The 23,607-nt window shown below is 46.2% G+C and overlaps 1 protein-coding gene across 1 annotated transcript in view; it reads left to right on the forward strand.

The window, feature by feature from the left end:
* LOC100482816 (core histone macro-H2A.2) overlaps window positions 1–23,607 on the forward strand; it is a 62,395-nt gene that overhangs the window by 18,132 nt on the left and 20,656 nt on the right. The window contains exon 2 of the mRNA XM_034662616.1: window positions 13,406–13,636. Within this exon, the coding sequence (XP_034518507.1) occupies window positions 13,465–13,636 (172 nt within the window). The 5' untranslated portion in view covers window positions 13,406–13,464. The remainder of the gene's footprint in view (window positions 1–13,405; window positions 13,637–23,607) is intronic.

Raw genomic sequence — 23,607 nt, forward strand, 5'->3', positions numbered from 1 at the left:
CCTCCTCTCCCCGTCCCCTCTAGAAGGAGACGGGCAACACACGCTCTGACTCTGGCTTATGAAGAATGCATTGGCAGTTGAGCTTCCTCCTAGATTATTCCAGGACATGACTTGAAAGACTTTTTAAAAAGGGAATGATTTGTAACCCAATAGTCTAATTTAAATAAATTGGGTTAATGCTTGGTTCTAACGTTCACGGTTGGTTAATTTAGTTAATTTGATCCGTGTGTCATTTTGATGAAATTGCATTTGATATAGCTCTTTACATTATAAATTGTTAATGTGCTCTAACATATATGACGATAAAATTATTGACTAGTCTCATTCACTGAAAGGTGGCCTTGGAAGAAAACGGTTTGGAAAGTATTACTTGTGCAATAATGATTTGCCCTTGGACTTCATAAATGGAAATGTAATAGAGCAAGTGATTTAGCTAGAGTGACTGAGAATGGTTTGTACAGCTACGAAATAATACTGACTATTATTTTAATACAGTACATAGGGTAACACACCAAAATTTATTAAAATTCTATTAGGTGTGAGGCTAAGAGGTTTTTTTTATGCCCTTTAAAAATATATTTCTACATATAGTTAATACATTTGTATTGAATTCCCTTATGTCCTACCGAGTTTTATTTCATCTCGTTTGATTCTCCCAAAGGAGAGTTTTGAACTGACAGAGGGAAGATGCTTCACTCGATGTCGACCTCATTTTTTCATAAATATTTACAATATAAGATATTCCGAAGCAAGATACTACAGATTAGAGAACTATCACGGGGATGAAAAATGAATGCATCCCAGCAATTTTAAAACAGGACTTAAAGTTTTAAAACATTCATTCCCATCATTAAAAAGCTACAAGACCTCTTCTTTCCGGTTTTAAAGTAATATATAGATGAAAGTATTTTGATTCATATACTTTTTTAGGGAGATTCACTCTTTTGCTCACTTATTCCACAGAAACGTCGGGAGAATCTTCTAGGAGCCAAGGCTTGTGCAAGTGCAGGGATAGAGCAAGGCCCCAGCCTTGTTGATGTTCAGGGGTCAGACCCCTTTCCCCTGCCACCCCCAGGGTCCCTCCTCCCTAAAGAAGAGGCAGCTGGAGCCTTGCTCTGCCCCACACTTCCCCACGCACTGGGAGCAGCCTGCAGGCAGGTGGGGGCCGAGCCCGCCCCGTGAGCACTTGCTGCTCCCCATCACTCCCTCCCCACAGCCCCTGATTTGTATACTTCCGAAGAGAACAAGCTCAAAAGAGTACTTTAAAATAAGCTGTCTTGTAATTCCAGATCCTCTGTCAGGGTGGTTCATCAGCCCAGCCAGCCCTCACCTGTGACACGCGGCACACCATGACTGTCCCCGATCTCAAGTGACTGCTCTCTCTTTTTAAAAGCTGCTTTGCAGCAGATTAACAGCAGAAAAAAGTGGTCATCGAAATCAGGATTGCTGGCGGCTTCTAATGGACCCTCTTGCTGATTGGCTAGAGTTTGTCATATTCCTCGTCAGTTTACATATAATAAAAATTTCAAGAAGTTGTTTGAGGTAGAAAAAATGGGTTACTCTGGATCAGCTCTTCATGTTCAAGAAAGAGCATATTTAAATTAAAGAAAATATTGGTCCAAAGAAACCAGACTATTTTGGCTTTTCACGAAGGCAGGCAGTCAGGGTGGTGAGCAAAGTTTGCTGTTTCCCACCAAAAGCAATTCATTCAATAAGGGCAAATGCTTGCGATTTTTCTTTTTCTTTCTTCTCCTCCCTTCTGGGATTACAGTATAATTGTAAATATTGTTTATAGGAATCCCATATGCTACAGTCGGGCAAATACAGACACACTGAATTTGATTCGGTTATATTAATGGGTCTTACATAATCTCTTGATATGAAATTTTATATTCCTCAATTATCTCAAGACCCAATGACTCACCTGGTGCCGAAAGTGATCTAAATTTTTCAATATGACATTATTACTCAATTATAAAACAGTTGAGCTTTTTCTCCTTACCAGCATACTCATTTCTAGGCTGATTCCCAAACGATGTTTGTTAAGATGTGAAGTTAAAATGACACCTTCCGTTTCCAGTTCTATAGGATGGACAGAGCACAGGTGTTTTCCCTCCCCTGGAGCCCACAAAACTAATGCTACAGAATCTCAAGGAAAATAAACACCACTCACACTCACCTGGTGTGTGAGTCTTCAGCAGGTGGGAGATTTCAACAAATTTCTGGAAGACTGAAAGTGCCTCGGACCATGCAGACAATGTCGCACGGGATGCCCCGGGCAAGAGTAAAGGCAGGAGAGAGCTGCACTGAAGGTGGGCAGGGTGAGAGATGGGCAGTTGCGCAGAGTCTGTTTCCAGAACGGCCAGCTAAGTTGGTCCCTCTCCCCCGCCTCCTCCCTGGCACTCCAGCATTTATCCCCCCAGCTAACAGTCTGAGGTTTCCTCTCTAAAGAAATTGAACAACTATGTGGGGTGTCTGGGTGGCTCAGTCGGTTAAGCGTCCGACTCTTGATTTCGGCTCAGGTCATGATCTCAGGGTCCTGAGACAGAGCCCTGAATTGGGCTCTGCGCTGAGCATGGAGCCTGCTCAAGATTCTCTCCCTCCCTCTTCTTCTGCCCCTCCCCCTCTCAAAACAAATAAATTTATTTATTTAAAAAAAGAAATCTATTAAAGCTTATTTTTATAAAAAAGAGAAACTGAACAACTACAGGGCAGGTCTAAAATTTCTAGGATGCCTGCAGCTCCACAAGGTAATGCTTCCTCGTTCTGGCATCTGGGGGCTCTCAGTCCCTGACTGTGCACCCAGGTGATGCCTGCTGCTTGGCAGGCCCTAAACGCACCCAGGGGTCCCAAGCAGGAACCATGCCTAGCAAACAACCATTGAGGAAAGCTTTTCGATCTGCCTGTAATGATCAGCCTTGTCTTTCATTCTTAAACATGAAGACACGACCAAAGCTCACCAGACATTGAAGGAAAACCGACATAGAAGAGAAAGATGAATATAAATACATAGGATGACCGAGTGGATCAAGTAATTTCAAGAACAGATGATCATGTAAACACACGCTAACTAGTCTCAGAGAGACTTGAAGACTGGTGCGCTCATAAAAGAAGGGGCTGATATGAAAAAGGAACAACCAGAGAACAAGAAAGAGCTCTTGGAAATTAATAATACGATTGCCAAAATTAGATGTGATGAGGACTGAAAAAAATGGAAGGAAAAAGATGAGAGACTTGGAAGGGCAATCAGGAAGATTGCTGCGGGAGGACTAAAGAGATGGGGCAAAATGATCAAGTCTGTAACGGAAAATGTCCAGAGTTATTAAAGACACGAGTCTTCTGATTGATGGAATAGGCTTATAGCCAAGTGCTGAGCAGGGCGAATGGGGTCGGGGAGGACCGGCACCTAGACAGATCTTCATGAAATTTTAGAACACAAAGAGACGATCTAAAAGCTTGGGGGTTGGGGACACCACACTTACCTGTAACGCTGGATGAAAAAAAAAACAAGGAATCAATGGCTCCAAAATGTTGAAGCAAAAAGATTTTGATGCTTAAATTATATACCCTACCAAGTGATCATCCAAAGATCATTCAGGAAAGACAGCTCCATTTATGTAAGAAACCAAAGTGTACTTCTCTGTATTGTCTCTGAAGAGTTACAGGAGGCTGACCCCAAGTAAACAAGGCAGCAAGCCGAGAAAGAGGAAGAGTTTGGGTGAAGGATGAGCCGGGAAGACAGTCCCAGGATGACCACTGGGTGAAACAACAATTCCTAACTGGAGCGTGAGGTCAGAGGTCAGACGACTTCAGGGTCAAAGTCTCTGGGAAGAAAGTGGTCCCTGCAAAGAACAATGACCGAGAAGCCGGGTGATTTTAAGGTGATTTTAAGGCTATGGCAAAGCCATCCTTCTCTTTTGTCGGCAAGAACAAAGGAAAGCACAACCGATCCTCATTATTCACGGATTCCATATTAGCGAATTTGCCTACTTGCTAAAATGTATTTGTCACCCCCAAATCAATGCATTTTCAGTCTTGCAAAGACATGCATTAAACAGAAACACACATAAAACAAAGTCATATATTGATTTTGTTGATGAAAAAGTGGTAACCAGAGGCTCGCGGACACCTAACCCTGTTTCCCCTCAGAGCCGTGCTCTCTATTCACTAGTCCGGTGTTCCTGGCTGCTTTGTAGAACACAGCTCCTGCACTTCCCCCTAGCGGACAGTGATTCATAACTTGGGGGTGGGGGAGAGCCATGTAAGAAAGACATGATCTCAACATGAAGCCAAGAAAATGGGGAATGATTTTTGAGCAATATGTTTTCAGAACAGAGAGAACCCACTTGTCGATACTGAAGCACAAGGCGCCCAGTGCTGGACTACAGAATGGAAGTGAGAGCCCAGCACCCACTCGATTCCAAAGGGCAAGTCTTTACAAAGTCTTAATCATATAAATGCTGCTTGTGAGCATTGCATTTTCAAGATCAGCCTAGAGCCAAAATGAAAAGTTCACTGTGATTCTGGAACCAAACAAAGGTTGTGAGTGGGGACAATAGCAGCCGGGAGGGCAGAAGTAGGAATGGGGAGGGGAGGGCAGGGAGTGGAGGGCCAGGGAAAGATCAGTGAGCACAGCCCCATCCTACATGACAGTGGCTCAAGAGGGAACACGTGAAGTTGGGGGGGTCAGAGACTGAGTGTGTTATTTAAAGTTCCCGAGGTAGGGGTGCCTGGTGGCTCCGTCAGTTAAGGGGCCAGCTCTTGATTTCAGCTCAGGTCCTGATCTCAGGGTCATGGGATTGAGTCCCAAGTCGGGCTCTGCCCTCAGCATGGAGTCTACTTGTCCCTCTCCCTCTGCTCCTCCCCCCCGCACCCCGGTTCGTGCTACCTCTCTCTCTCTCTCTCAAATAAATAAACAAAATCTTTAAAAATAAATAGAGTTCCCAAGGTAATCAGAAGAAATAAAAACGACAGAATGCCCTTAATAGCTAGAAAAGGGAGGAGAAAGTTCTTGTCTTTCTTAGGCATTGACAAACTGTCTAAAAGTGGAAATAAATCATTGGGGCGCCTGAGTGGCTCAGTCGTTAAGCGTTGGTCTTTGGCTTGGGTCATGATCCCAGGGTCCTGGGATCGAGCCCCGAGACGGGCTCCCTGCTCAGCAGGAAGCCTGCTTCTTCCTCTCCCTCTGCTTGTGTTCCCTCTCTCGCTGTGTCTCTCTCTGTCAAATTAATAAAATCTTAAAAAAAAAAAAGGTGGAAATAAATCACAAAGCAGAAGTATAAACACTAGAGCTTAGGACATGACCACCAGAACTAAAATAATAGAACTGTTACAGCATGGCCTCTGGAAGCGAGATTGGGGGTAGAAAGAGTGCGGTGGGGGACTATTGCTTTTCATTTTATGCATTTCTTTACCTTTTTGCTTTATATTACTATGTGCAAATGTTACTTAGATTTAAGATAAACTGAAAATTTTATTTTAGATTTTATTTTTAAGTCCTCTCTACTCCCAACATGAGGCTCAAACTCACAACCCTGGTATCAAGAGTTACACACTCTACCGACTGAGCCAGCCAGGTGCCCCTAAACTCAAAATTTTAAATAACTTCTTTAACTTTTTTGTTTTCCTCGCTTCAGGGTGACCTTGAGCAAGTCATCATTATATGTTTCAGACTGTTGATGATGGGCCCTAGCAGAGAGGTTCCCAGACTTTCTCGGTTCACAGAGAAATTAGGGTCTCTGCCATTTTTTCCTTCGAGCGCTTAGGCCAGAAGAAATGCTTATCAGTTTCATTTATTAAGTGGGGCGGTCCAAACAACTTAGTAAGTATTTATGTCCTAACAATTAAGAGCTATTTGGGGAAAAAAAAAAAACCTAATACGTGAATAAGAAGAAAAAAGAATATTTGTATCCCGTTCTTAAAGAGCCACAGTGCATTTCAAATAGGGTGTGTGCACCTGTTGGGCACTGCACAACTCCTCAAACCTTAGAATCAGATTGGACACTGCCACTCTCATTTTCTGTTCCACATTGATTTCTCCCTGGCTCTTGCTTTAATCACAGCAGCAACCAAAAACTCAGCTTTGTAAGACATGGCATCATGACAAAGAAGATAGTACAATCTACCATGAACCGCTGGTAGGAACACTTTGACCTGGTAGTTGTACCAACAGAGGTTGAGTATTACTTCATTTCCCTTGAAAGCTTAACCATTTGCTGACTTGTCCCAGGGTACCTTGGTACACAGTTTGGGAACCATGTCTCTAGCATCTATTTAAAACTTTATCATGGTCTATCTTGCAACTTCATTGGAAAATATTTGAGGACAAGGGCCATGTATATTCCACAACTAATGTAGTTTCTTGTTCAATAGTAAATGCTTCACAAATACTATCTTTCATGGAATCAATGATGTAATAGATTGGAAGATGCGTACTGATTTCTAGAGATAGTAAAATGTAAAAAAAAAAAGAAAAGCATCATAAAATCAATGAAATACAGTAGTTATTTGAATAGGCTGGCATGAGTTTATTGTCCGTGTCTGAGTCAATGCTGCAATTTAATATTTACCCTTGTGATATCTGTAAAATGTAGCTCATTGGTGTCCTTATGGGCTTAAAACCCCATCATAGGAATAAATCCTTAAACGGAATCTGAATGTGCCCTCTGCCCAGCACACACAAAACCAGTTTTGTTCTTCCATCTGTGCTTTTGGAGGGAAAGGGAAATGAGCAGACAGCCCCGCATTCTCCCGCCTTCTTCCCCGAGCCCCCACTGTTAGCACGCTGAAAACTCACCCATTCGCTTTGCAAGTAATCACGAGACTTTATATCTTGGTTTTTCTTGGTCTCTCCGATATGCAAGGATATTTATTGCAGATCTAGGTTATCCCTGGTCTGGTTCCCAATTCCTCTTAAGCCCCCCAGGATAGCCGAGCATTGGCCTGGAGAGTGGGGCCGGTTGAGCTTGGCCACGTGCAGCCTCCAGGGGGCGCCCAAGTGATGCCTGTAACCACCGGGAGAGCTTCTTCCAGCCATATTCTTGCCTTCAAACTTGTGAACAAACATAGCTCAGTGTAGTCCTTCGCTTTGCCTAATTAGAGAAGAAATTGTTTTGGAGCAGAAGGTAAATAAATGTAAACATTTAAATATTAGTCTGATGGAAACAAATTTCACATTGCCATACTTCTATTCTCTTTAGATGAGGGGCCCTCCAGAGAGTTTCAGAGATTCACAGGAAGTAGATAAAAACCCATTCAAGTTTTTAACTCCTGACTTCCCAAAACTGGATAGAGTCAGGGGAAGGGGTGTCAATGTCTCACCACTCCAGGCAGAGTCCAGCACAGGCTGGGGGCGGGGTGGTCTTCTCTGGAGAGGAGAGTGGGTGCCAACCACTTCCTTCCACCTGTGGGGTCCAGCAGGTGTGACATATCAGCTCTGTCACCGTCCTCTGAATCCTCAGGGATTCCCGGGTGTGGTCTGATTCTTACAATGCCCAGGTCCTCCCAGCGTCGGGGGCCCCGGAGTTGGGTGCCCAGCTGCTTAAGCTCAGCATAGCGTCTGCAAAGGTGGGTTCCCCAGGCACAGTCTCCCACTGAGACTTCAGACGGAGCCACATCCCCAGCTCTATGGCCCTAACCTGGAGGAAAGTCTGGAAGCCAAAGAAAGAAAGTCTGGTTACAAAATGCTATGCATAGGGTGATCCCTACACTTTACACTGTGCGGCCGGCAAGCTCCTCTATTTGATCTGACCCGAGCTTGCCTTCCTTGGCTGTTTTATCTCCATGGGTGTTTTAGGTGTCAGTCCCCAAAAGTCACCTGTTTTCCTTCTACTGCTGCTAATTCCAATTTTTAGGGAAATTTGTGACTCCTTTTTGGCTGACACTGCAGGAGTCCCTAGGTGGCTTTATCCTGCATACTTAGTCATTCTCTGGCTATTTTCGTTTGAGAAAAATATGGCAGGGTGGGGAGGGACGAGTGGGTCCTGCCCCCGTGGTATTTGTGCTCTGTGCGTCGTTCTCTCCGTTGGCATGAGAGATCATGACTGTCTAGCATGCACAGTATCCACAGGGCAAGTCCACTCTGATGGACTTTTCGGGTGGTTTCCTTGGCAACCAGACCTACCAATCTTCCCCCTCCCCCAACTACCCGTAACTGCAAAAAGCACATAATTGGCTTAGCAGAGTCACCTGTACTAATACATCTTTATGAACCTGAGCAGGCTCTCCACTCTTCAGAATTCCGTTCCTAGAGGGACTAGAGCTTCTTTTCCAGAACCATCTGAAAGTGCATTTCACAAACATTGGGGTGTTTAAGACCGGAATGACCTTCGGGATCGATGAGTCACCTCCCTGTCTTACAGAGCTCGCCTAGCTAGCTACGTAGAAGCGGGACCTCACCCAGAACGTCTTGCTCCCCATCCTGGGGGCTTCCCTGCTCGTTTTGGACACCACCCCCGGCTAACAAACCTGTCGTGAGGGGCGCCGATGGCGCAGTCGTTTAGCGTCTGCCTTCGGCTCAGGGCATGATCCCAGCGTTCTGGGATCGAGCCCCACATCAGGCTCCTCCGCTGGGAGCCTGCTTCTTCCTCTCCCACTTCCCCTGCTTGTGTTCCCTCTCTCGCTGGCTGTCTCTCTCAAATAAATGAATAAAATCTTTAAAAAAAAAAACCTGTCACGTAGTCTCTCTGGGGACAGAACAGGTTCACATTGCTTTATGAGTCCCCTGTGCTCTGGGTCAGCGATGACCAGCAGCAGGTACCGTGGACATTGACAGATGCCCGACCTCAGTTTCGTTAAAGTAAATTGATGGTTAGGACCTTCAGGTTGCAGTTGCTTGCTTCCTCCAAGGGAGGACGTCTGAGTGGCTTCGTGAGAGGTGACAGCCTGGGACAGCGGAAGCACGGAAAATGTGGAAGTCTTAAAAAGGGTGGTATTGTTTGACCCCTGTGCCTTACTAGGAAAAAGAGATAATATTCTAAGGCTATTTGCTCCTCTTTGCTTGTACTTTGATGAATGCCTACATCTTTTGGTGGCAAAATGACTCATAAAATAGGAGTATAGGAAGTACATGTGAGCATGCAGAAATAACGTATGTGAAGCATGTAATAAAATGCCTCAAACGTCCGTTATTCACCTCGGGGGGTCAGAGGGTGTAGAGGATGGGCTCGGTTGCCAGTTCCATAGGGTTTATATTAAACTCCTCAGTCATAATGGATTAATCAGCTACTTTAGAAAACAACTCTGTGTTCGTTCTTCCATCTGGATTAAATAAATCCCAGCTTCGTGCTTTTCCTATCATCCATGCATCTGCGTCTCGCTTTCTTCCATCATGTTTTCACTCCCTTCCCTGGGCCTTTCCATGGCCACCTTGGCTGTTGGTAAACTGGCCTAGCTAGCATGTGAGACAGGCAGCCTCCGCAAATAGAACAAATCTCAATTTCTTTTTGACTTTCTTGTTTTGCCTTCCCAAACAAAATAGCCAGCAAGAATGACATTGCCCTCGGAGCAGAGAACTTTGATTCATTAATGCACTTCCTAGAAATTTTGTTTCCTTTTTTTTCCCCCTTTGGTCGTGCCTGTTTGTCTTGTCTCATTTGCTTTTACTTATTCTGGAATCTATCCCATCTTTTGGTCACAATACTCCCTCAGCTGGTGGGTGAAGCTCTATTACGATTTTCTGAATGAGCTTTTTGGAAGTATGTAATTATCTTATCTTCATACAGAAGATCGCTTCCTGAAACAACAATGAGCTATGGGCGTGTCCCTCGGTGCGCTGTACGGAAGCCCCGTCTTCAGGCTCACGCTGTAGTCTCTCCCCCAAACCAGCCCGGACTCCTCATTCGGGGAGCAGAGTTTGGGCTGCTTTGTAGCTTTTAATTTGCTAGGTTTGGTTACTGTGCAGCGGCATGTTTCATAAACTGCTTCTTCTGACTTATTTCTGTTTTTAAGAACGCTATGTGATTGGANCCAGGCAGAGTCCAGCACAGGCTGGGGGCGGGGTGGTCTTCTCTGGAGAGGAGAGTGGGTGCCAACCACTTCCTTCCACCTGTGGGGTCCAGCAGGTGTGACATATCAACTCTGTCACCGTCCTCTGAATCCTCAGGGATTCCCGGGTGTGGTCTGATTCTTACAATGCCCAGGTCCTCCCAGCGTCGGGGGCCCCGGAGTTGGGTGCCCAGCTGCTTAAGCTCAGCATAGCGTCTGCAAAGGTGGGTTCCCCAGGCACAGTCTCCCACTGAGACTTCAGACGGAGCCACATCCCCAGCTCTATGGCCCTAACCTGGAGGAAAGTCTGGAAGCCAAAGAAAGAAAGCCTGGTTACAAAATGCTATGCATAGGGTGATCCCTACACTTTACACTGTGCGGCCGGCAAGCTCCTCTATTTGATCTGACCCTAGTTTGCCTTCCTTGGCTGTTTTATCTCCACGGGTGTTTTAGGTGTCAGTCCCCGAAAGTCACCTGTTTTCCTTCTACTGCCGCTAATTCCCAATTTTTAGGGAAATTTGTGACTCCTTTTTGGCTGACACTGCGGGAGTCCCTAGGTGGCTTTATCCTGCATACTTAGTCATTCTCTGGCTATTTTCATTTGAGAAAAATATGGCAGGGTGGGGAGGGACGAGTGGGTCCTGCCCCCGTGGTATTTGTGCTCTGTGCGTCGTTCTCTCCGTTGGCATGAGAGATCATGACTGTCTAGCATGCACAGTATCCACAGGGCAAGTCCACTCTGATGGACTTTTCGGGTGGTTTCCTTGGCAACCAGACCTACCAATCTTCCCCCTCCCCCAACTACCCGTAACTGCAAAAAGCACATAATTGGCTTAGCAGAGTCACCTGTACTAATACATCTTTATGAACCTGAGCAGGCTCTCCACTCTTCAGAATTCCGTTCCTAGAGGGACTAGAGCTTCTTTTCCAGAACCATCTGAAAGTGCATTTCACAAACATTGGGGTGTTTAAGACCGGAATGACCTTCGGGATCGATGAGTCACCTCCCTGTCTTACAGAGCTCGCCTAGCTAGCTACGTAGAAGCGGGACCTCACCCAGAACGTCTTGCTCCCCATCCTGGGGGCTTCCCTGCTCGTTTTGGACACCACCCCCGGCTAACAAACCTGTCGTGAGGGGCGCCTGGATGGCGCAGTCGTTTAGCGTCTGCCTTCGGCTCAGGGCGTGATCCCAGCGTTCTGGGATCGAGCCCCACATCAGGCTCCTCCGCTGGGAGCCTGCTTCTTCCTCTCCCACTCCCCCTGCTTGTGTTCCCTCTCTCGCTGGCTGTCTCTCTCAAATAAATGAATAAAATCTTTAAAAAAAAAAACCTGTCACGTAGTCTCTCTGGGGACAGAACAGGTTCACATTGCTTTATGAGTCCCCTGTGCTCTGGGTCAGCGATGACCAGCAGCAGGTACCGTGGACATTGACAGATGCCCGACCTCAGTTTCGTTAAAGTAAATTGATGGTTAGGACCTTCAGGTTGCAGTTGCTTACTTTCCTCCAAGGGAGGACGTCTGAGTGGCTTCGTGAGAGGTGACAGCCTGGGACAGCGGAAGCACGGAAAATGTGGAAGTCTTAAAAAGGGTGGTATTGTTTGACCCCTGTGCCTTACTACGAAAAAGATAATATTCTAAGGCTATTTGCTCCTCTTTGCTTGTACTTTGATGAATGCCTACATCTTTTGGTGGCAAAATGACTCATAAAATAGGAGTATAGGAAGTACATGTGAGCATGCAGAAATAACGTATGTGAAGCATGTAATAAAATGCCTCAAACGTCCGTTATTCACCTCGGGGGGTCAGAGGGTGTAGAGGATGGGCTCGGTTGCCAGTTCCATAGGGTTTATATTAAACTCCTCAGTCATAATGGATTAATCAGCTACTTTAGAAAACAACTCTGTGTTCGTTCTTCCATCTGGATTAAATAAATCCCAGCTTCGTGCTTTTCCTATCATCCATGCATCTGCGTCTCGCTTTCTTCCATCATGTTTTCACTCCCTTCCCTGGGCCTTTCCATGGCCACCTTGGCTGTTGGTAAACTGGCCTAGCTAGCATGTGAGACAGGCAGCCTCCGCAAATAGAACAAATCTCAATTTCTTTTTGACTTTCTTGTTTTGCCTTCCCAAACAAAATAGCCAGCAAGAATGACATTGCCCTCGGAGCAGAGAACTTTGATTCATTAATGCACTTCCTAGAAATTTTGTTTCCTTTTTTTTCCCCCTTTGGTCGTGCCTGTTTGTCTTGTCTCATTTGCTTTTACTTATTCTGGAATCTATCCCATCTTTTGGTCACAATACTCCCTCAGCTGGTGGGTGAAGCTCTATTATGATTTTCTGAATGAGCTTTTTGGAAGTATGTAATTATCTTATCTTCATACAGAAGATCGCTTCCTGAAACAACAATGAGCTATGGGCGTGTCCCTCGGTGCGCTGTACGGAAGCCCCGTCTTCAGGCTCACGCTGTAGTCTCTCCCCCAAACCAGCCCGGACTCCTCATTCGGGGAGCAGAGTTTGGGCTGCTTTGTAGCTTTTAATTTGCTAGGTTTGGTTACTGTGCAGCGGCATGTTTCATAAACTGCTTCTTCTGACTTATTTCTGTTTTTAAGAACGCTATGTGATTGGAAAATTCAGAAAAGTGCTTCCACCGAGAAGCGCACAGCAGCTGAGTCGCGGGTGAGAGCTAACGGTGGCAGGCATCGCCCTGCTCGCTGTGCTCGGGACTCGGACCGGCAGAAGCCGATCAAGGCCGAGAGGAATCTTATTCGTTCTCTTGCTGCTGCTGTGATAAATCAGCCCCAATTTAGGGGTTAAAGCGATCTGAATTTATTCCCTGACAGTTCTGGAGATCAGAAGGTGAAAATCAAGTTTTCTGGGCTAACGTGAAGGTGTTGGCTGGGCTGGTTCCTTCTGGAGGCTCTGAGGGGAGAATGCATTGCTTCTCCCGTTACACCTCTTACTACTCGCTCATCTCCTGCCCCCTCCTAAAAGAGCCTTTGCAATTACACTGGGGCCCCCCAAATACTCGAGGGTAACCTCCCCATCTCAGGATCCTTGACGTCATCATGTCTTTAAAGTCTCTTTTGCCATATAAGGTGACCTAGGCAGGGGTTCTGGGCATCGTTGGGGCCATGGTCCTGCAGACGACAGCACCATGACCCCTTTCTCTGGTGACTTTCTTTGGTCTCTCACCTTGAGGTTGGGCTGACTCGACGGGGTGGGGAGATGTTTGCAGGGGGCCTGCCAATGCCCTGTAAAGCCCCCATGCCCAGCTTCCAGCCCTCAGTGGCCTGTGGTGGCAGCCAGGTCTCACCTGCTTTCCGGGGACCACCAAATGTGTCACACAGTGTCCTGGTGCCCCATCGCTGTTCCCAAAATGCTTGCCGACCCCCCTTCCTCACCCTGCCTTCTTTCCTTCTCAGCATCGTGTTAGTGCCGGGAGGCCTCCGTGTCAGCAAGCTGAGAGGGAAACTGAGGCAAGATGTCGGGCCGGAGCGGGAAGAAGAAAATGTCCAAGCTGTCCCGTTCAGCCAGGGCCGGTGTCATCTTCCCCGTGGGGAGGCTGATGCGTTATCTGAAGAAAGGGACGTTCAAGTACCGGATCAGCGTGGGTGCTCCCGTCTACATGGCGGCAGTCATCGAGTACCTGGCAGGTAACGTGTCACCCCTCCCGGCTCCCTGCCCCCTCCCCGCCCCTGCCACCTCTGGACAGCGAGGATCGCTTCCCTTGGCAGCTGGCTCGAGGCTCCCGGGGATGCTAATGGGGTTTCCACTTGTCTGCTTGGCTAGGATTCGTTTTACAGGCATTAGGGGAGGGAAGAGAGCATAATGACAGGTAATCAACATGGAAAGAAGAGAACGCACATCAAGTGGCTTTTCTAGACCAGGCGTGGAAAAGGTGTGTCTTGCTTTAGGCAAACACAGAGTGTAAAAGCCTAGGCTCCTGCAGAAGAGACACTCCAGGGAAGATTGGGGGTGGGGGGTGCTATTCATTTTGTAACGGGGGTCCTCACTTTCTTCGAGGCCTTCACTGAGCTTTGGGTCTCCTGGTGTATAAGAACTAGGGCTCATTGTCTGTGAGGAGTGTTGACCCCACATCAGAACCAGCTCCAGCCGGCTCCATGAAGCCCAGAATGTTCCAGTTGCGTTCTCCTTTGCGTACAACGGTACATAGAAAATCATTTCCCATATTGGTTGTTAACATTGTTTTTTTCACTAAGATGAGATTTTTGCTGTGTGTGGTCTTTAAATATTTGAGTAACTTCCTGTTTAGCTTTCTTTCTTTCTTTTTTTTTTTTTAATTTGATAGAGAGCACAAGCAGGGAAAGGGGGGAGCGGCAGGCAGAGGGAGAGGGAGAAGCAGGCTCCTTGCTTAGCAGGGAGCTCGATGCAGGGCTCGATCCCAGGACCCTGGGATCATGACCTGAGCCAAAGGCAGACATTTAACCGACTGAGCCACCCAGGTGCCCCTAGCTTTCTTTTTTTTTTAAGGTTGTATTTATTTCTCTAAATAAAGAGAGAGAGAGCACACAAGCGGGAGGAGTGGGAGAGGGAGAGGGAGAGAGAGAATCTCAAGCAGACGCCCTGCTGAGCACAGAGCCCAACACGGGGCTTGATCTCAGAACCCTGAGACCATGACCTGAGCCAAAACCAAGAGTTGGACGCTTAACAGACTGAGCCACCCAGGCACCCCCCTGTTTAGCTTTCTGATTGCTGTTCTGTCATAGTTAAACAGAAATCATACTTCAAAATTGCAAGGGTGCTTTTAAAAGCTATAAAGATTTATAAAATACTTACAAATAAAATATATAAAAATAAAAATATGTATAAATAAGTGTGGTTAGTTCCTTGAGGGGTCATTTTAGCCACGAGCAACAAAGTCTCTGACTCTGCCCAAGGTTAACAAATGCCCCAGGTGCCAGGTTTAAATCCCTTGGGCAGTCCTCCGGGTAAAGCAAACCTCCTGAAACTGTCTCCCCCAGAAGCTGAGCCCCCCGCAGCCACAGCATGAACACCCATGGGTGTTGCGGACTGGACCCAGTTTCTGGCCCCAGGTCCCTCCTCTCCTCCTGCTTCTCCCTCAAGAGCAGTCTCTTCCTGCTCCTCAGTGCTCCATCCTGTTCTGCCCTCTTGGTCCCCCATCCATCACCAAGCAACATTAGCAATGAAAGGTTTGCCTTGATCCACCCGAGGAAACCTTCTCCCCCTGGAGCTTCCTCAGGCAGACCTTGGCATCTTTTTTTTTTTTTTTTTAAAGTTTTTATTTATTTATTCGATGGAGAGAGAGACAGCCAGCGAGAGAAGGAACACAAGCAGGGGGAGCGGGAGAGGAAGAAGCAGGCTCATAGCAGAAGAGCCTGATGTGGGGCTCGATCCCAGATCGCTGGGATCACGCCCTGAGCTGAAGGCAGACGCTTAACCGCTGTGCCACCCAGGCGCCCCCAGACCTTGGCATCTTAAGCCTGTCCCTTAGTGTGAAATGGAAGGCTTGTCCCTGGGCTAAAAGTTTTCCACCGGCACCCTTTGGGAGATTGGAGAGAAGGGCTGGAGGGCTCTGAAAGTTGGTGCAATCGAGTGGGAGAGAGCAGTGTTTTCAAAGCACCAACCATCCTGGGGATCTCATTGACAAGGTCTGGGGTGGAGCCCGAGACTCAACCTTTCTAGTGCTCTCCCCCTGATGCAGGTGCTGCTCCAGGGACCACTCAGAGCAGCGAGCCTGTAGCCAGTCTTGTAGCCGCAGCCTAGAGGCTCGGGGATGCTTGTGGAAAATGCAGGATCCTGGCTGCATCTGCCTCTCCACCCCACACACAGATCCTGTTGTCTGATTCACTGGTTCTGAAATGGGGCGTGGGAATCTGATGGAAAAATCTGCCAGCTCAGAGAGGGAAAAGCAAATGAAGGTTGAAACCTACCTGTTAGGTCCACATCACCCAGTGAGACTGGGAGACCCCGAGTAACCAGAGATCCCACAGCCTCCAAGCAGGGAGGGGGGTTCCCTGAGGTCCTTCGACCCTAAGCCACGTACTTCTTTTTTTTTTTTTTTTAAGATTTTATTTATTTATTTGACGGAGATAGAGACAGCCAGCGAGAGAGGGAACATAAGCAGGGGGAGTGGGAGAGGGAGAAGCAGGCTCATAGTGGGGGAGCCTGATGCTTAACAACTGAGCCACCCAGGCGCCCCCTGAGCCACGTACTTCTTGCCCCATTATAATGTTGGTATAATCAACCAACATTTAAGTAGGTACAATGCCTCCACTCAGTGAAGGTCTGAACTTGGTGCGTAATAGAACAAACTTTGGCCCTTTGAATCACTGGCATCTCTGTTAGTCTATGGTTCAAGTAAAAGCTGGTCTTTTCCTGTTCATTCATTTAACAAATTCTTGCTAAGCATCAACATGTCAGCGTACACAGCAAGCCCTTAGCCTCTTCCCCGGTATTAGAACTGGACCGCTGATATGATTTTTAATTTATCTCTGATTAGAGCCAGCAGACCCCCTAGCAGTGTGTACTAAAGCCCCAACGTCACACTCAGGCTGTGGAGCCAGCACATCTTTAAAAATGTACAGTATCTCCCAAAGTAGAAAGTCACTCTGTTTTTCAAATTGATTACTCATCATCCTCCATTCACTCAACAATCTTTTACTGAACACTTACTATATGCCCAGTGCTCTCGGTGCTGAGGCCACAGCACAGACCAAGACAGGCAGGAATCCCTGTGCTCCAGCAGGTGCATTCTGGGAAGAAGCGGCAAACAAGTGAAGTGTGTGTGATTCGCAGATGGTGACAAGTGCTAGGGGACAAATGAAGCCAGGAAGAAGAGAGAGTGTTCTGGGAATAGGGAGGCCAGGGGGGTTGAGAATAGCGCTAGTGGGTCGGAGGCCCCACTGGGGGCGGGGAAGGGAGTAGGCATGCACGTGTCTGCAGGCTGGCCCTCCAGGCAGGAGGAAGGCAGCTGCAGGGTGTTGGAGGGGCAGCAGTGGGCCGGAGTCCTGGGGCTGGTGGGGGATAAGGGCTTGCGGTGGGAGTTCTGATGCTGATGCTGGAGGTGGAAGTGACGTGACCCTGTGGGGAGAAGGTACCAGGGCAGAAGCAGGGAAAGTAGCAAGAAGGCTCTTGCAGAGAGCCGGTGAGTGAGCACCGAAGGTACCGAGAAGTGGTCAGAGTACCGATATATTTTGAAGGCAAAGCCAACAAGGTTTGTGTTGGACATGCTCTAGAGGAGACGACGAGCACCTGGAAGGATGACCCCAGCAGGGTCCTGGGCCAAGGGGAGGAGGTGAAGTTGGTCCTCTGAAGCCCAAGCCTGTTTTCTGTGTCCCTTCCTTCCCTTCCTGTCAGTTTAAATCTGGTCTATCACTTTACCAGCTCTGTTACCTTGGGCTAATTCTTGAACCTCTCTGCATTTTGGGTGTTTCCAGAGCTAACTCACTTAACTCCATTGACGAGCTAACATATGTAAAATGCCCAGTTCATGGGATACACTCAATAAACGGTCATCCTTCTGCTGTCCCTTCTATTAAGAGCTGATGACATCATTCAGGGCCAAGATAATGACTGCTCCGTTTACGTGTTCCATTTTGGGGCTGTACTTGCATTTTATTGAAACAAAAAGTTTTCAGCCAAAGGAATGAATCATTATTAGTGGAATTGCAGGCCATGGTTGAGTTAAGTAAAAGGGGGTGTTTTGTTACTTTTGGAGTGGGGTGGTGGCCATCGATCGATTTTGTTTAGGAAAGGAGGTTCAAAGCATGAGAGCGTCCTGTCACCCTTGAAATGATCGTCAACATTTATGATGCAAATCTTGATTGAGCTTCTCCTTCAGATCAGGCCTTGGAAATGCAGAGGAAAGCACCTTCCTGCCTCGGAAGGTGAGGCTCGCGGAGCAGAGCTGCGGGCGTTTAGCAGAGCAGAGCACAATAAGCTGGTGTGCAGGCCGGGCAGGGAAGTGACAGGGGCTGTGAAAAGCCTGTGTGGAGATGGGGTGCAGGGGGCTGCCTCTTGTAAAGTAAGCGTTGTTAGGACCGAAACCAGGTTCGCGATCCTGGTTTTTCTTAAGTTGATTGATCTGAAATGCTGAGGACTAAGCTCATCCCCAGAGATTCTGGACGTATGTTCTAGGCATTGGGACTTTTTAAAGCTCCCCCACATGATTCTGATGGCAGCCAGAGTGGGGGTTTAGTAGGAATTAAGTAGATTCTGATGGGGGTTCAACTAGGGGGAGAATTTCAGGTGGGGTAGGAACGAGGGTGAAGACCCGAAGTTTAGAAGAAGTGTGTGGCCCCTTCCGGAACCTGGAGGAAGTTTGTTACCTGGAGCAGAGCTGGGAACTGGGAGGGGGTAAGAGACGAGATGGGGAATGGCCAGGCAGGTCCTTGAGGGCCATGATGATGTTATGCACACACGTACACACACGGATAGAAGGAAGGAGGTGGCATCTGGGAGACACCACTTGGGCCTTAGGTGAACCGTTGGCAGGAAGCAAGATCGGAGTCCAGGAAACCACTGGGGGCTGTTTTTGTGTTTCTTCTGAGAATTGATAGTGGCCAGGACAGCAGTGTGCAGAGGGGATGATGAGAAAAGATGGACTTCTGCGGGGGGATATCTGGGAGAACCAGAGTCACTCTGCTCAATGATGGATTGGATGGGGCGGGGGGGGGGGGGGGGGGGGCCNAAGGTAGACATGAATCTTTCAGCCTTGGCCTGGCTACTTTCTTTCAAGCCAAGCTGCCATGGGTCGAGGAGTGGAGATGGGGACTCCACTCTAAGAGGACTGGCCAAGGGAACGAGAAGAGGAAAGCGGCTGGCAGGTGAAAATGGTGCCTGTTGCTGAAGCAGGAAACAATGGGGGAGAAACAAGGTGCAGAGTGAGGGACTTAGTGGGGGCCCGTAGGTTTCGGGTCTCTGCAAGTTGCCCTGGAGGACAAATTCTGGCTCTGCCACTTATCAGCTAAGGACTGTGAGGTATGTCGCTTTACCTTCATAGTGTCGTGGCGAGGATTACATTAGACAATGCACGAAAGGTGCTTCGCACCACTTGGGGCACATGGTAGCAACTCACCCCTGGGGCGATTGCTCTTCTTGAGTGAAGCCCGACGAGGCATGTCTGCAGCCAGCAGGGAGCTGTGAGCTGGAGGTTCGGGCATCGTGGGCAGACTGCAGTAAAGGCCGGGAGAGCAAGCGAGGTCACCCAGAGAGAGTGCGGCAACAAGACTGGGGAGCCTGGAAGCAGCCCAAGCAGGACCAGTGTGCACAGTTTTCTGGGCCAAGTAGGGGGAAAGCGTGGTGAGGGAGGCTGAGGAGGGCAGCAGAGGTTAGGGAGGAAAGGCTCGCAGGAGAGTTGGCGTCTGGGAAAGCAAGGAAAGGTGACCATCAGGAGTGATACCAATAAAACCAGACAAGGACAACAGATCTAGCCACCTCAAGGTCATGGTGACCCTGACGAGGACAGTGTGGGTGGTCAAAGCCAAACTGCAGTGGGTTCAAGAGCTGGAGGTGTGGACGAGGGTGGGGACTCCTTTAGGGAGTTTGACTCAGAAGAAGGGAAGAGAGAGGTTGACAGCTGGTGGTGTGGCAGGTGGGAGAGGGTGTGACATGGAAAAGGCTTGAGCCTGGGGTCCTCACATTCAAGCTGCCGCTTCCCGAACCGTACCTGAACTTCAGCATTTCCTTCCCCCATGAATGTGGGCAGCAAACCACAGTAGTGTTTCAGCAACACCTGGGACTTTTTGACCAATTGAAATCACTGATGTTTTCTTATCATGTTCCCGTTGTTACACATATATAGAAATTTCATTTACACTTATTACTTCAAAATCACAGTGGTTATTAGACCTCCCACTAGATCTTGTTATTTACTGTGTTAATAAAAAGGCACACAGACTACTATATTCCAGATTTTTAATACTTTGAAAATTACATTTCAGTGTCATTGGTTTTCTTGGTCATCCTATGTGTTTAATTTTATGCCTTTAAAACTTTATCCTGACACTCATAAGGATGGTTATTAAAAGAATTACAATTGTTGATGAGGATGTAGAGAATTAGAACCCTTGTGCATTGCTGGTAGGAAGGTAAATTGGTGTAGTTGCTGTGGAAAACAGTTTGTGGTTCCTCAAAAAGTCAAACATAGAGGTATCCCAAGAAATCAAAGAAGAATGAACAAGTACGTGGAAACAAATGAAAATGAAAATACAATGGTCCAAAACCTTTGGGATGCAGCAAAAGAGGTCCTAAGAGGAAAGTTCATAGCAATACAGGCCTACTGCAAGAAACAGGAAAAATTTCAAATAAACAGCCTAACCTCACACCTACAGGAACTAGAAAAAGAAGAACAAACAAAACCCAAAACTAGCAGAAGGAAGGAAATAATAAAGATTAGAGCAGAAATAAATGATAGAGAAACTAAAAAAAAAAATTAGAACAGATCAATGAAACCAGGAGCTGGTTCTTTGAAAAGATCAACAAAATTGATAAACCTCTACCCAGACTTAATGAAAGAGGAAGCGAGAAAGAAGACTTAAAGAAAGAAAATGACAAATGAGAGGAAAAATAAAAACCAACACCACAGAAATCCAAAGGATTATAAAAGAATATTATGAAAAACTATATGCCAATAAATTGGACAACCTAAAAGAAATGGATAAATTCCTAGAAAACTGTAACATTCCAAAACTGAAGCAGGAAGAAATAGAAAGTTTGAACAGACCGATTGCCAGCAAAGAAATTGAAGCAGTGATCAAAAAACTCCCAGCAAACTAAAGTTCAGGAGAAGACGGTTTCCCAGGCAAATTCTACCAAACATGTAAGGAAGAGTTGACACCTATTCTTCTCAAACTATTCCAGAAAATATAAGAGGAAAGAAAACTTCCATATTCATTCTATGAAGCCAGCATTACCCTGACACCAAACCAAATAAAGACACCACAAAAAAGAGAACTACAGGCCAATATCTCTGGCGAACATAGATGCAAAATTCCTCAACAAAATACTAGCTAACTGTAGCCAACAATACATGAAAAAAAGCATTGGCCAGGATCGAGTGGGATTTATTCCTAGGATTCCAGGGTGGTTCAATATTTACAAATCAATCAACATGATACATGGCATCAGTAAGAGAATGGATAAGAACCATACGATCATTTCAGTAGATGCATGAGAAGCATTTGATAAAGTATAACATCCATTCATGATAAAAACAACAACAACAACAACCCTCAAAGAAGTCAGTTTAGAGGGAACATACCTCACTATAATAAAAGCCTTGTATGAAAAATCCACAGCAAACATAAGAGTCAATGGGGTAGGGGCGCCTGGGTGGCACAGCAGTTAAGCGTCTGCCTTCGGCTCAGGGCGTGATCCCGGCGTTATGGGATCGAGCCCCACATCAGGCTCCTCTGCTGCAAGCCTGCTTCTTTCCTCTCCCACTCCCCCTGCTTGTGTTCCCTCTCTCGCTGGCTGTCTCTATCTCTGTCAAATAAATAAATAAAATCTCTGTCAAATAAATAAATAAAATCTTTAAAAAAAAAGAGTCAATGGGGTAAAACTGAGAGGTTTTCCTCTATGGTCATGAACAAGACAAGGATGTCCACTCACCATTTTTATTCAACATAGGAGTGGAAGTCCTAGATATAGCAGTCAGACAACCAAAAGAAATAAAGGGCATCCAAATTGGTCATGAAGAAATAAAACTATTTGCATTATTTGCAGATGACATGACATCTATGCAGAAAACCCTAAAGACCCCACAAAAAAACTACTAGAACTGATAAATGAATTCAGTAAGGTCGCAGCATACAAAATCAATGTACAGAAATCTGTTGCATTTCTATACACTAATAATGAAACAGCAGAAAGAGAAATTAAGGACACAATCCCATTTACAAATGCACCAAAAATAATAAAGTACCTAGGAATAAACTTAACCAAGAAGGTGAAAGACCTGTATCCTGAAAACTATAAAACATTGATGAAAGAAATCGAAGATAACAAAAAGAAATGGATTGGAAGAGCAAGTATCGTTAAAATGTCCATACTGCCCAAAGCAATCTATAGATGTAATGCAATCCCTATCAAAATGCCAACAGCATTGTTCACAGAGCTGGGACAAACAATCCTAAAATGTGTATGGAACCACAGAAGACCCTGAATAGCCAAAGCTATCTTGAAAAAGAAAATCAAAACTGGAGGCATCACAATTCCAAACTTCCAGTTATACTATAAAACTGTGACAGCACGGTCCCGGCAGAAGAATAGACATGTAGATCAGTGGAACAGAATGGAAAACCCAGAAATGAACCCAGAACTATATGGTCAACGTTCGACAAAGCAGGAAAGAATATCCAATGGGAAAAAGATGGTCTCTTCAACAAATGGTGTTGGAAAAACTGGACAGGAACATGCAAAAGAATGAAATTGGACCGCTTTCTTACACCAGACACAAAATAACACTCCAAATGGATTAAAGATCTAATGTAAGACCTGAAACCATAAAACTCCTTGAAGAGAGCACAGGCAATAACTTCTCTAAAATCGGCCATAGCAGCGTTTTTTCTAGGTATGTCTCCTGGAAATAAAAGGAAAATTAAACTATTGGGACTACATCAAAATAAAAAGCTTCTGGGGCACCCGGGTAGATCCGTTGGTTGAGTGTCGGGCTCTTGATTTCAGCCCAGGTCATGATCTCAGGGCCCCGAGATGGAGCCCCACGTCAGCTCCACGCTCTGCGGCAAGTCTGCTTGAGATTCTCTCTCCCTCCCCCCTGCCCCTCCACCCACCCTGTGCACTTGCACGCACATTCTCTCTCTTTCTAAAATAAATAAATAAATAAGTCTTTTAAAATAAAATAAAAAATAAAAACTTCTGCACAGCAAAAGAAACAATCAATAAAACTAAAAGAGAACCTACTGAATGGGAGAAGATAGTTGCAAATGACCTATCCAATAAAAGGTTAGATTCCAAAATATATAAAAAAAACTTTTACAACTCAACACTCAAAAAACCAATAATCTAATTTAAAAATGGGCAGAAGACATGAGTAGACATACAGATGGGACACAGACACATGAAACAATTCTCAACATCAGTCAGCATCAGGGAAATACAAATCAAAACCACAATGAGATACCACCTCACACCTGTCAGAATGGCTAAAATCAACAACACAGGAAACAACAAGTGTTGGCAAGGATGTGGAGAAAAAGGAACCCTTGCGCATTGTTGGTGGGAATGCAAACTGGTGCATCCAGTCTGGAAAACAGTATGGAGATTCCTCAAAACTTAAAAAAGAACTACTGTACAGTCCAGCAATCGCACTACTGGGTATTTACCTCCAAAAATACAAAAAACACGAATTCAAAGGGTTATATGCACCCCTATGTTTATTGCAGCATCATTTACAATAGCCAAGGTATGGAAGCAGCCCGAGACGTCTATCGATAGACGAATGGATAAAGGAGATGATGAATAAGTAAAGGAAAGACACACACACACACACACACACACACACACACACACCATGGAATATTACTCAGCCATCAGAAAGAATGAAAGCTTGCCATTTGCAATGTTGTGGATGGAACTAGAGAGTTTCATGTGAAGCCAAATAAGTCAGTCAGAGAAAGACAAA

This window comes from Ailuropoda melanoleuca, chromosome 6 (genome assembly GCF_002007445.2).
Source record: "Ailuropoda melanoleuca isolate Jingjing chromosome 6, ASM200744v2, whole genome shotgun sequence".
In the NCBI taxonomy this organism is placed as follows: Eukaryota; Metazoa; Chordata; class Mammalia; order Carnivora; family Ursidae; genus Ailuropoda; species Ailuropoda melanoleuca.